The 14,033-nt window shown below is 53.4% G+C and overlaps 2 protein-coding genes across 2 annotated transcripts in view; both read left to right on the top strand.

Moving 5' to 3' along the window:
• The window catches only part of CFAP61 (cilia and flagella associated protein 61), a gene marked incomplete at its 5' end in the record, with an annotated part of 345,444 nt that extends 340,896 nt beyond the window's left edge, over positions 1 to 4,548 (top strand). Inside the window, 2 exon segments of the mRNA XM_068142941.1 lie at positions 3,745 to 3,883; positions 4,537 to 4,548. Of these exon segments, the coding sequence (XP_067999042.1) occupies positions 3,745 to 3,883; positions 4,537 to 4,548 (151 nt within the window).
• Positions 4,549 to 11,930: 7,382 nt separating this feature from the next.
• On the top strand, positions 11,931 to 13,889 carry INSM1 (INSM transcriptional repressor 1). The gene has a single exon (XM_068142894.1). The coding sequence runs from the start codon at positions 11,931 to 11,933 to the stop codon at positions 13,236 to 13,238; it is 1,308 nt and encodes a 435-aa protein (XP_067998995.1). The 3' UTR covers positions 13,239 to 13,889.
• The last annotated feature ends 144 nt before the right edge of the window (positions 13,890 to 14,033 follow it).

Here is a 14,033-nt window from a genome sequence, read left to right on the forward strand (position 1 = left end):
AGCTCCTCCCTCGGAGACGAACAGTCAGTTATGTCATCTTGTAGCTCCTCCCCCTCAACTGGTTTCTCTAATAATCCTGCTGTCATTTTCTCAAGGATCTCTTTAAGCCTAGAACCACCTTTGCCAGCTCCTTTCCTAGCTTCATCTCTATCCTGCTTTGCTCTCACTAGGTTAGCTAGATCTTTAAAACAAATCTTCTCTTCCTTCTCATCAGGATTTCTTAGAGTGGAGGGCCCCTCACCAGGATCAGTCTCTAGCTCTTCTTCTCCATCATCTTTGGTCTTTCCACTTCTAGTCTTTAAAACAGCCACCTTAACTGGAGCTGTGTTTGAGTTTACAGCCACCTTAATAGAAGCTGACAGGTCCTGAGATAAATCAGCTGCCGGGGCAGTGACTTCCGGTCCCACTGAGAGAGTGGGCGGAAATGATGTTGCTCTGTTAATGGCTGACGGAGAAGAAGGAGGGGGGAGAAGGAGTAGGCGCCATGTTGATACCAGCCGCCGCCCTTGGCAGCTTGCCAGAATCAGCAGCAAAGTCATTTAGGGCAGCCTTTCCAATTAACTTCTTAGCTTTGTTTTTAACTGACACAGATTCTCCACACTCCTCATCGCTAGATGTGTCTGGGACTGACCCAGAGCTACGCCATTTCCTCTTTGATCTAGTTTTAATAACAAAACACGCTCTGGATATTTTTCTCTCTCGCCGCAAAGAAATCAGCAGATACACGATAATTATCACCAGCAGCAGGATTACAGACACCAAATAAATCACCTTTGGATACCAGCCATCACCTATAGTTACTCTCTCCTCCGGCGGAATCTTAAAACCCTTTATCTCAGTTGGGAGAGTGGTGGAGGTAACATTTCTGTATCTCGCTGGCCATAATAAATCAATACATTTTCCATACCATAGTCTAACTCTATACATAACCCACAGATAAATTTTCCGCACCAAATATTTACCCAGGTAATCCAAAATCAAACCCAAACAATATCTGTAAACCAGAGCCCCAAAAATTGAAAAGAATAATCGCTCTACAAACCACAACACCTTCATGTTTGCTAATTCAGCTAGAAAACACTAAATCAATCAAGTAATAAATTAAGCTAATTATCTGCCCCACGTTGGGCGCCAAGAAAAAAAAATGTCGTAGGGTTGGAAGGGAAAGGCCGGCACCTTCTCCTCCCCCCCGGAAAGTGAAAGGAAAAAAAAAACTCACAGCTGAATTAGCAAAGGAGGGTTGTTATATATTTACAAAGCAGTTTAGGGAATGTAGGTTTATGTACAGAATTTACAATATTTACAATATATATATATAGATATACAATAAAGTAGCACAGAAATGAGAGTTCTCCCCTCTGCTGAGGGGGTTACCCACCTCTGCTCCCCCTTCTCTCCCCCTTTCCCCAGAGACGGTTAGAAAGAGAGAAAAGAGAAAAAAATTAGAAGCAGTTATGTGTTAATTGGAAAGCAGTTAATACAGGCCTTGCAGCTTATCAGTTTCAAGGTCAAGCCTTGGCCGAAAGCCCAGAAAGAGCGAGCTGCTGCCACCGAAGGAGGGGGAAGACAGACTGACCAGAAAAGTGCAGGAATGCCCAGGATACTTTGCTGCACTCCCAGTTCAGAAGGTGCTTCCTCCCAATCTACCAATGAAATTAGTTTAGATCCGTCTTTTCGTTTACAAATATCCGACCACCATATTCCCTTTCTTAAGGGGACAGCCTCAAACGGTCACAAGGAAGGATGAGGAAGGACTGTTTACTGATAGGATAAGGGGCAATGGTTTGAAACTGGAGCAGAGGAGATTTAGGTTGGACATCAGGAAGTTCTTTACAATGAGAGTGGTGAAATACTGGCACAGGTTGCCCAGGGATGTAGCTGAGGCCCCATCCCTGGAAACATTCAAGATCAGACTTGACATGCCCTGGGCAGCCTGATCTAGTTGGAGGTGTGTGGTGAGTTGGAAATTCCACCCCCCAACATTAAATTTGCCAGACCAGCTCAGTTGGAAGCAAATGAAAGCTGTATTTAGAAGCAAAACTACAATCTCCAATAAATGCAATGACTCTGTACAAAATATACAGTATTTACAGTATTTACAGGTATTTACAATTAATCAACAGCACAAGGACCCCCCTGGTCAAAGACCAGAGGAAGCTAATAGCTTCTCCCTCCCTGCTCCCCTTTTCCCCCCCGTACATAAAAGGGAAAAGAGACAGAGCAGAGAAGTTGTGGTGGGTTCATAACAGTCACAAGAAAAGCAGTGCAGCCAAAGTCAGTAAAGCCAGTTAGTGTCCCCCAGCCCAAAGAAGCGATAAGTTGTTGACATTAGTAGCTTAAGTCTATTACCTTTCCAATGGGATTCTTTAGAACTATCATAATTTTCCTTTTTACACCCAATACTGATTTATTTATATTTTACTACTTTCTGGTCAAGATCTGTGAAAAAATTTTGAAGGCATAGCCTAAAACTACCACCAGGTGTCTGTGGTGATTATGGGGGGTTTGGACAAGATGACCTTCGAGAGTCCCTTCCAACCCAGTGCAGTCTGTGAAGCTGTGAGATGAACGGGCACAGAGAAGAGAGATCATGATGGGATGAGTGTGCAAAAGCTCAGCCAAGTCCTGTCAGGTCCACTCTAGTTTTAACTGTGCAGAGCATCAGGGCATCAGTGAGAGCTGGAGATCCATTGAGAGTGGGAGAAGGAAATCCTGCCATTTGACAGGAATGAAAATACAATCTTGTGCAAAAAGGAACCTGCACACCAGTTTGCTGTGTGCAGATCTGCCAGAATTATTAAACCATTGTGGCACCTTCTAAGTTGCTCTTTCCAGATGTTCATTCAAAGACTACACAGCTGATTCCTGACAGCAGTGCCGAGCATGCTGATGCCATGTGTCGGGCGCAGCCACACACATGCATCCATCTTCAAACTTCCTGGGTGACCCTGCTGACATTTGTTCAACCCTTGCTGGGAGGAACGTGCTGCACCTCCTGACTCCAGTTAGCATTAACAACAATTACACACAGGGGGGGCATGTCACTGGAGCCGCAGAAATTATTTTTCCTCATAGAGGAAAGAGAAATCAATCACAGCTCTGTAATCCAGCTGCCTCCAGTTCCACTTACAACCTGGAGGTTCTGCATCAAGTTTTGTCTTCTCCATCTTTATACCATTTTTTCCCACAGAATGCTGTCACAAAACACCGTTGCTGAAAGAAAAAGTTAGCAGAGCTAACCCTCCCCAAAAGAGGTTGAATTTAGCTGCAGCGAGCTGGTGCAAAGAACATATTGCAACACCACAGTGGCCTGTTTTTCTGGCCTGTATTAATCCAGAAACCTTAATGATGAACAACATTTGTGTCATTGTCTACACAAATTTAATTTGTTTATGCAGCGGTTCAGTTAATCCTGCAATCTGCTTTTCTCAAATGAGGACAGATAATGGAGACACCGTTCTTTACAGGTCTTCAGGCTTTTAAATTCTGATAAAATCAGGATTCTTCACTGGGTCTTGCCACAGCTCTGAATTAAGCCACTTTAAATGTAATTACTGAAGTTGGCTGTACATCAGGAACATCCATTAAAAGAATTGATTGACCATGCTGTTACAGGAGGCATTTTATGAACAAACAATCACAATGGGTCCAGAACTGTAATTTATAAAGGCAAAAAAGCAGGTAAATACTTTATTAGTGGTTAATGAAAGGTTCACAGGATAGCTAAATTTCTTCTTTTTTAACCAGCTACTTCAGGGAGCCTTGGTCCATGACCATCTATCACGATCGGTTTATTGATCTCAAGAAGGAACTGCGCCAAATCCTGGGGTCGGAACAGGTAAGAGAAATGACTGGCGACTGCATTCTATTATTTAGCCAATTTGTTAGTGTTGCTCACTTGGGTCTCTTCTCCCATCTTTCTCCTGAAGCCTTACCTTTCTGTTTAGCTATTTCCTCCGGGAAACCTGAGCAGATCCTAGTCCTCACAAGGGGAGTTCACCAAGGACAGCACATTGTTCAGTTCTGTGACTTGGGCACGTTTTCATATTCACCAGTAGAACTTTACCTTGTTTTCCTTCACAGCTTTTTTGCTTTACATGTGCACTTTAGTACATCTGTCTAAGCAGAATCTGGAGGCTTATTTGTTCAGTTATCCCCCTTTTTAATTAATGTTTCCTAACACAAATACACTACTGGCCATCCTAAACCCATCTCAGCTGAGCCTAGGAAAAGGACATTTTTTTTCAACATCTACCCACAGGGAACAGATTTTGTAGCTGAAAGAGTGAAAGAAATTGGCTTTTTTCAGTCATAAATAGATTTCCTGACTAAGGATGAAATTGTTTGCTAGCGCTATTTACAGCCTTGGCCTCAGTACAGTAGATGGAGGCATGAAGTCTCAGCAGCCCTTAACTTTGCCTCCAAATCCCACTGCAGCCCAGGAACTGTTAACTGCAGCAGGCTTTTTTAACAGCCCCAAGAACTGCCTCCCCCACCCCTGATGAATTTCTGACTGATGTCAAACATAATTTGCAGTTGGGATCTTGATACTTGCAGTCCACTGCTCGGGACAGATTCAGCCTCTCTCTCCTCACGCTGCTTTTGTTCAGCTCAGTGGCATTCCATGCCACAGCCGTAATTGAAACTGTGTGCTCACTGAGCTTTAAGCTGAGAGCAAACAAACGGAACCAAGGGGAAACGAAGGCAGGGCGACAAAAGGAAGGGACACTGCATAGGCTGTAGCCCACCTGTTTTGGTGGCCCAGGCTAGCTGGCATGCTGCCGTGTGTCACAGCTGTAGCCACCCACACACTGGATGCAGCCTCCTCCCAGAAGGGCCAGGTGCAATTTTCTTTCTATTGTCATAGTATCATAGTATCAGTCAGGGTTGGAAGGGACCACAAGGATCATCTAGTTCCAACCCCCCTGCCATGGGCAGGGATACCCCACACTAGATCAGGCTGGCCAGAGACTCGTCCAGCCTGGTCTTAAACACCACCAGGGCCCCAACCACCTCCTTGGACAACCCATTCCAGGGCTTCACCACCTTCATGGTGAAGAACCTCCTCCTCACCTCCAGCCTGAATCTCCCCACCTCCAGCTTTATTCCATTCCCCCTAGTCCTATCACTACCTGAGATCCTGAGAAGTCCTTCCCCAGCCTTCCTGTAAGCCCCCTTTAGATACTGGAAGGCCACAATTAGGTCACCTCGGAGCCTTCTCTTCTGCAGACTGAACAGCCCCAACTCCTTCAGTCTGTCCTCATAGGAGAGGTACTCCAGCCCTCTGATCATCCTCGTGGCCCTTCTCTGGACACGTTCCAGCACCTCCATATCCCTCTTGTAATAGGGGCTCCAGAACTGGACACAGTACTCCAGGTGGGGTCTCACCAGGGCTGAGTAGAGGGGGAGGATCACCTCCCTCGACCTGCTAGCCACACTTCTCCTGATGCAGCCCAGGATCTGATTGGCTTTGCGGGCTGCAAGTGCACATTGAGAGCTCATGTTGAGCTTTTTTGTCCACCAGCACCCCCAAGTCTCTCTCCTCAGGGCTGCTTTCCAGCCAGTCACTGCCCAGCCTGGATTTGTGCCTGGGATTGCCTCGACCCAGATGCAGGACCCTGCACTTGCTCTTATTGAACTTCATGAGGTTGGCTTGTGCCCACCTCTCCAGCCTGTCAAGGTCCCTCTGGATGGCTTCCCTTCCCTCGGGCGTGTCTGCTGCACCATACAGCTTGGTGTCATCAGCAAACTTGCTGAGGGTGCACTCAATGCCACTGTCCATGTCACCCACAAAGATGTTGAACAAGACAGGTCCCAGGACTGATCCCTGAGGGACTCCGCTTGTCACTGGCCTCCACTGGGACATGGACCCATTGACAGCCACTCTTTGGGTGCGGCCATCAAGCCAGTTCCTTATCCATCTAGTGGTCCACCCATCAAACCCATGTGTCACCAGCCTGGAGACCAGGATGTGGTGCGGGACAGTGTCGAAGGCTTTGCTCAGGTCCAGGTAAATGACATCAGTTGCTCTCCCCTCATCTATTAATTTTGTCACCTGCTCATAGAAGGCCACCAGGTTGGTCAGGCAGGATTTGCCCTTGGCAAAGCCATGCTGACTGTTCCCAATCACCTCTTCACTATTCTTCTGAGCGAGTAGTGACTCCAGGAGGATCTGCTCCATGATCTTTCCAGGCACAGAGGTGAGACTGACTGGCCTGTAGTTCCCTGGTTCCTCCTTCTTACCCTTTTTGAAAATGGGGGTAATGTTTCCCCTTTTTGCAGTCTGTGGGGACTTCCCCAGACTGCCATGACTTTTGAAATATAATAGAGAGGGGTTTAGCAACCTCCTCTGCCAGTTCTCTCAGTACCCGTGGGTGTAACCCGTCGGGTCCCATGGACTTGAACACTTTCAGGTTCTTCAGGTGATCACGAACCTGATCTTCACTTACAATGGGCAGTTCTTCCTCCCCGTCCCTGGCATTGTCTTCCATAACATCAGGAGTGTGGCTAGAGGCCCTTGCAGTGAAGACTGAGGTAAAGAAGTTATTAAGTACCTCAGCCTTTTCCTCATCACTTGTGACCATGTCACCAGTTTCCTTTCTGAGGGGGCCCACACCTTCCCTAGTCGTCTTCTTCCCATTAATATACCTGTAGAACTTCTTAGTGTTCCCTTTAACCTCCCTGGCTAGATTCAATTTGAACTCTGCTTTGGCTTTCCTAACCAGGACTCTTGCTGCTCGGGCAGCTTCCTCATATACCCCCTGTTCTACCTGTCCTTCTCTCCACTTCCTGTAGAGTTTCCTTTTAAGTAATAGTGTGTCCAGTAGCTCCTTGCTCATCCAGGGAGGCCTCCTAGCATTCTTACCTGCTTTTTTCTTTGTTGGTATACAGATCTCCTGGACACAGAGGGGGTGGTCCTTGAATACTGACCAGCTGTCCTGTGTCCCTCTTCCCTCCAGGTCTTTGTCCCACGAAACTCTGGCTATCAGATCCCATGTGGCTATCCCACGATACAGAAAGTGCCTCAGTGCAGGTTTATTTGAGATTCTCTTGGAAGACAGCTATGAAAGAGCACAAAATGAAATCCTGTGCTGAATGGGAGGCCTGATGAGAAGTGTTTTTCTTGCCATCATTCAAGCACATTTCATGTGCTGTAAGTGGGAACAACTTTAGAGAAAAGGGGAATTGGTGTCCTACAAATGAAAAGACTCACTTGCCTTAGCCTTGTTGAAGTCATCCTGCCACGCAAAAACCAGTCTCACTGAGGGGACTGAAAGCACCTCTGTGAGTCAAAACTGCTTACCTGAACACAGCTGACTGTATCTTCAGCTGAACACAAATCTGGCTTTACCTTTTTTGTCTTTGTGACTGTGGTGGGTTTGGAAGGGGTAAGGCCAAGAAGCCTCCTCCCTTCCCCCTTGTAAAGTAAAAGGGAAAAAAAATTGAAGGGAAAGGAAAAAAAACTCACAAGCTGAATTAGCAAAGCAGTGGAGCTATATTTACAAAGCAATGTAGGGAATGCAGGGGAATATTTACAAATTTACAATATCTACAATATATACAAAGATATACAACAGAGCAACACAGAAATGAGAGTGACCCCCCTCGGCAGAGGGGTCCCCCACCTCCGCTCTCCCCTCTCTTCCCCCCCTTTCCCCAGAATGGGATAGAAAGAGAAAGAAAAGAGAGGAAAAAAAATTAGAAGCAGTTTGTGTTAATTGGAAGGGAGTTAATACAGGCCTTATCAAGTTTGTCAGTTTGAAGGCCGGAGCCTTGGCAGAAAGCCCAGCACACAAAGCTGCTGCACGAAGAAGAGGCGGAAGCAAGACTGAAGATAGGGTGCTGGAAAAACCCAGTATAGTCCCAGCTCAGAAGGTGCTTCCTCTTACTTCACCAATGAAATTAGTTTAGACTATTCCTTCCGTTTACCAACTTCCGTCCACCATATTCCCTTTCTTAAGGGGGCAACGTCAACCGGCCACAGTGACCGTTTGAGGCTGTGCCTTTAACAAAGGGACACCATGGCCGAATGTTTTATAAACAAAAGACAGGTCTAAACTAATTTCATTGGTGGATAGGCAAAGTACTGCCTTAAGTTTTGATTCCCAGTGAGACTTGTCTCAGTCTCGCACTTCTTCCCCCTCCTTATGCACGCTTGCAGCTTCTGGGCTTTCGGCCAGACTGACCTTGGAACTGATAAAGCGTAAGGCCTGCACTAAAACTTACTAACATATTTTGCTTTAATTAACAATTGCTCTTTTTCTCTCTTTCTAACCCTCTCTGGGGAAAAGGGAGAGAGAAGGGGGTACAGGGGGAAACCCTTCCTCCTGGTGGGGGAGGGAAATCTCATTCCTGTGTTACTTTGTTGTATATTTCTGTATATATTGTAAATATTGTAAATTATGTATATAAACCTGCATTTCCTAAACTGCTTGTAAATACAGCACAATCCTTTGCTAATCCGGCTGCGGTTTTCTTTCAATTTTCTTCCCTTCACTTTACGGGGGGGGAGAAGGCTGGGCCTTCCCCTCAACCCTTGACAGTCTTATTACATGAAGTTTCTTCGGGGTGATTTTAACCATATTTACTAAATGTCACATTTTTGTTTTGTCCTTGGATGTTCCTTCTAGGCCAGCAGGTAGATACCATATATCTTAAATGCTTCAGGACTGGGTGTATTTTTAATATGGAGCAACAGATCTACTGCATTTGACTCAGGACTGGGTGTTTTTTCACTATGGAGCAACAGATTAGTGCTTTTGCCTCCTGTTGCTCATGCTCCAGCTCTCTTTAGCATGGAGATAAGCTAGTAAGGACACGTCAAAAGGAGGGGCAAAGACACCTTTGAAAGGGATGTTTAAGAACAGTGAGTGTAAATACACGGAAGTCAGACGTGACACTTTCCACAGAAACTGGATATGGGTCTCATGCTTTTAGGGATAATATTTATGGAAACGTTCACCAGCAGTAAGGAAATACACATGGAAAAGCCAGTTATAGCTGGGATGGAAACTAGGAGTGTGTGTGTGTGTGCATGTGTGTTCAAACTGCGCCCCGGTGCTGTGCTTGCTGTATGCCTGGCTCTGGCAGGGGCTGCTGCTGCCTGTGGCTGGAAGCAGGCGATGGCACTGGCGATGTTTACCCCTCAGCAGGATCACAAACATTGTGTTTATTGTGACATGCAGGGCTCCAGCGATGCAAACATGCAGATGGCAGGGCTGGGCTTGTTCTTGAATGGCAGCTGGGCTTGCTTCGGGAAGTCACTTGGAAGCAACCACTAAATGAGTCACCGAGAGAAATCTCCTCCGGTGAGCGAGTGGCCCGGGCCGTGGCACGTCCACAGGCTCCTGCACACAGAGACGTTGGGTCAGTCCCATGCAGACCTTCCATGTGTGGCCGTGTACCATGAGGGTTATTCTAGGGGGAAAAACAACCGAGCAGGGCCGGCGCCGCCACCATGCTCTCGAGGGAAGCGCCAGTTCACCGGGCAGCCAGCCCAGCTGATGCTTTCCAGGGAACGGTGCCTGCCCGGGCCCTCGGCGCCGCTGGGTGCCAGCTCTGCTCCGCGCCCTCTTCCCTCCACGCGTGTCACCCCCGATGTGTTTTCACGCCGTTTTTGGCCCCCACCGTCACACTTAATGACTCGGGGGCGCGATCCCGTGTGAGTGCGCTTCCCGGGGTGCCCTTCTGACGGCTGTGCCTTGCAGGTTGCCGGGCTGCCCTCCGCCGCCAAGTCGACCCCAGAGGACCTCACGGAGCAGAGTCCCTGCCCGCCGCAGCTGCGGGAGCCCATCCTTCGCTACCTGCGCTGCCATCGCTACCATCCGCCCATGTACAGCCCGGTAGAGACCGCCGCCACCGGACCCTCGCCCGCCGCAGGTGAGACGACAGCGCCGGTTCCGCAGGACAGTGGCAGCCCGCTTGCGTAAAAGCCGCGCCGGGGGTAACGGGAGGGCCTCGACGGGGAAGGAGGTACTCTGTGTGTAGCCCCGGCGGGGGAAGGGGGCCCGGCTCTCGGTGTGCAGCCCCGGCGTGGGGGCAGCGGCGCGTGCCCGGCGGGCCCGCAGCTGTATGCTAATGTGCAGCGGGCCGCCCCGCCGCACGACTGTCCCCACCAGGCGGGATGGAGGGGAGGGGATAACACGGGCAAGGCGAAAACATAGCATTGGCCCTACTTCCCCGCAGGACCCGACTATGGCCGGCCCGGCCCGGCGGCAAGGGTGTCCGGGATCTCGGCGGCCCCCGGTGCCGGGCGCTCTCCCGGCCCGGCCCGGTTTCTCCGCGCCCTTTGTGTCGCCCGCCGGGAGGGTCGCGCAGCTTTATGCTAATGAGGCGCACAAAGGCGGCGGGCGGGGGGGCGCGACTCCGGGGGGGGGCCGCCGCTCGCTCGCGTGCCGCCCGCATTCCCCCCGCCGCCCCCCACAAAGGGACCCGCAGCGGGGGGGGGGGGGGGGGAGGTCGCACTCCCGGGGCCGGCCGGCTGCTCGCAGCAGGGGAAAGCCCCGCCACCCCCCCGCGCCCTGCCACCACCTGCGACGCGCCGAGCAGCGCGGCCCGCTCGCCCGCCCGCCCCTGCGGGCTGCGGCGCGGAGCGCCCCGCGCAAATCCCCGCGTGGGCCCGGTCGCGGACAAAGGGTTAAGGGGCCCGGGGCTCGGTCCACAGAGGCTGCACCTGCTGCTGGGGACTCGGCACCTCGTACAGCCGGGAGCGGGCGCTGACCTCCACCCCGGTCCCTGCAAACGCAGCCCGGGCAGCGTGTCGGGAGCATCCTACCAGGGTCCGTCCGCTGCGCCGGAGCTCGGGATGTTTGCTTTTACACCCCGCGGTGGCATGCGGGAAGTGGACGGGGAGAGAGGGGCGTCCCCGCATGTTAGCTGCGTCGCCTTGCACCAAACGCGTAACCATTGGGACAGACACACTCGGGAGCCGTGCCACCGCTGCCGCGGAGTCAGGCCGGCCCGGGGCTGCCCGGGGAAAGCGGGAAGAGCGGCGAGCGACATGAAGTGCTCTGGTCCCCGCGGCAGGGGCGGCCCGGGCGGAGGGCGCACCGCGTAACAGGTTACCGCTAGCGGGATCTGCCGGTTCGCGGGGAAAGGGCTGCGGCGCTTCCCGGTCACGGCCCCGTCGGATCGGCCGCGGCGCCGTTCGGTACCGCGGGGCTTACGTCCCTCACGATATTAGCGGGCACCAGGCCGCCGCCGCCGTAGGCCCGTTGGTTGTTCTTCCCGGTTTGGTTAGACTTTTTGTTTAGCACCTGATGCAGGCGGCGGACAGAACCCATCCGCTATACCTACGGGCCGCCCCCTCCCGGCGGTCAGCCTTTTCCACCCCCCCACTCTCCCGGTACCCGCCGCACAAGCGACTTTTTCCTCCTCCTGCGCCAAGTTTCCTTCTCCCCGAGCTCCCGGTGCTGGCCTACCCCCACCCACAGCCTGCCCGCCGTGCCGGACTTCGCGGGGACAGAACCACTGTCCCGGCTTCACACCGCGCCGGGAACAGCTCCGCGGACAGCTGCCGCTAGTTCCTGTCGTCGCCGGGCTGCGTGGCCCCAGTCCCCGCCGGTCCCGGCACGGTCGAGGGGGGGCAGTGGCCCCGGGGCGGCACACAAAGGCGCGCGTGCCGGGCCGGGCGGGGGCGGGGCCGGGCGTGTGCCGCGGGCGGGGGCCGCGCGGACTCAGGTGCACCCTCCCCGCCCGCCGCCGCGCCGCCGCTGATTGGCCCGCCCTGCCGCCGGGCCGAACAATGGCCCCGGGCCGCTTAAAGGCGGCGGTGGCGGCGCGGTGGGCATCGCATCGCATCGCATCGCATCGCATCGCATCGCATCGCATCGCATCGCATCGCATCGCATCGCATCGCATCGCATCGCATCGCATCGCATCGCATCGCATCGCAGAGATCAGCGTGCGCCGCGGCCGCTACCGGCCCGGAGATGCCCCGCGGCTTCCTGGTGAAGCGCAGCCGGCGGCCCACCCCTGTCTCGTACCGTGCACGCTGCGGCCGCGAGGCCACCGCTGCCGGCCCGCCGCTCCCAGCCGGCGGTGCCCCGCCGCCTGTCTGTCCCGCCGCCCCGCCGCCGCGGGACTCGTCGCTGGTGCCCTTCGGGACGCCCGATGCCGCTGTGCAGGCGCTGTACAGCCCCACGCGGCCAGTCAGTAGGGACAAGTATCTAGAACGAGGCTTCAGCCTGGGTTCCCCCGTCTCTGCCGAGTCCTTTCCTGCCCCGGCCGTGCCCGGCACCATGGACCCGCTCCTCTTCGCCCCGGCTGAGCTCAAGCTCTGGGCTGCTGCCGCCGCTGGCCACGCTGAACCTGGTGCCGGCGGAGTCCCCGCCGCGCCTGCCGCGGCCGCGCCGCCCGTCTCCAACCGCCCACAACCCGCCAAGCGCCCACTGGCCGCCGCGGAGCCCGGGCGGCAAAAGGTTCTGTCGGGCAAGAAGGCGAAGGCAATCCGCAAGCTAACTTTCGAGGACGAGGTGACCACGTCGCCGGTGCTGGGGCTGCGTATCAAGGAGGGCCCGGTGGAGACGCCGGCTAAGGCACGGGGCGGCTGCGCCCGCCCGCTCGGCGAGTTCATCTGCCAGCTCTGCAAGGAAGAGTACGGGGACCCCTTCGCGCTGGCGCAGCACCGTTGCTCCCGCATCGTCCGAGTGGAGTACCGCTGCCCCGAGTGCGACAAGGTCTTCTCCTGTCCCGCTAACCTCGCCTCCCACCGCCGCTGGCACAAGCCGCGCCCGCCTGCCGCAAAAAGCGGTCCTGAGGCGGGCAGGGCGCCGGCGGAGGAGCCGCCGAAGGAGGCGGGCGGCGGGAGCGGGAGCGGCAGCGAGCGGGACACGCCGAGCCCCGGCGGCGCTTCGGAGGCCGGTTCAGAGGAGGGGCTCTTCGAGTGCCCCCGCTGCGCCAAGCGGTTCCGCCGGCAGGCCTACCTGCGCAAGCACCTGCTGGGGCACCCGACACCCGCACCGGGGCCCACACCGGCCCCCGAGCCCGCTGCCGAGGAGCTGCCCGCGCCGCCCTCCGCCGAGTGCCGCTTGTGCCCGGTCTGCGGGGAGACCTTTCCCAGCAAGAGCAGTCAGGAGCGGCACCTCCGCCTCCTGCACACCGCCCAGGTCTTCCCCTGCAAGTACTGCCCGGCCACCTTCTACAGCTCGCCCGGCCTCACCCGGCATATCAACAAGTGCCATCCCTCCGAGAACAGGCAGGTCATCCTGCTCCAGGTGCCGCTGCGTCCCGCCTGCTAGAGCCGCCCGTGCCTTCCCGGGGACCGGGGCCGCTCCCGGGGCCGCCGCTGAGCCCGTCCCGCAGGCTGCGCTTCGGACTCGCCACACCATTAGCTTTAATACGGCTTGTGAACTGCTGGAATCTGGCTTTACATTTACCTTTCCGGGGTCTTTTTGTTTCTTTTTGTTGTCGTTGTTGGCTTTTCTCTTTTTGTTTGTTTTTTTTTTTTTCCTTTTTTTTTTTCCTCTTTTTTGTTTGTTCGTTGGGGGTTTTTTGTCCGTTCATCTCGGTTTTTCTAATTGTGAACAGATCAAACCGCTTGAGGAGAAACGAGACTTTCCCTTAGTATAGCCACAAATGCCTTGACTCTGCTGTTGATGGTCTCCAGAAAATGCTGTAGAAACTGCCTTAACCATGACATGCCAACTCTGTTTCTGTTCGGTTTGCTCTCCCTGAGGTTAGCTCATGAGTTGACTATCTGTATATGTTGGTTTCAGTAATTGTTATTTATTCCTTGTTTATTTATATTAATTATGAAGATTGATATTATTTGATTGCAGATACTCTAAAGTGCTACTTTTCCCCTTCCTTCCTTCCTTCCTTCCTTCCTTCCTTCCTTCCTTCCTTCCTTCCTTCCTTCCTTCCTTCCTTCCTTCCTTCCTTCCTTCCTTCCTTCCTTCCTTCCTTCCTTCCTTCCTTCCTTCCTTCCTTCCTTCCTTCCTTCCTTCCTTCCTTCCTTCCTTCCTTCCTTCCTTCCTTCCTTCCTTCCTTCCTTCCTTCCTTCCTTCCTTCCTTCCTTCCTTCCTTCCTTCCTT

This window comes from Melanerpes formicivorus, unplaced genomic scaffold, assembly GCF_026170545.1.
Source record: "Melanerpes formicivorus ecotype bairdi unplaced genomic scaffold, bMelFor1.0.p_v2 SCAF_9, whole genome shotgun sequence".
NCBI classification, from domain to species: domain Eukaryota; kingdom Metazoa; phylum Chordata; class Aves; order Piciformes; family Picidae; genus Melanerpes; species Melanerpes formicivorus.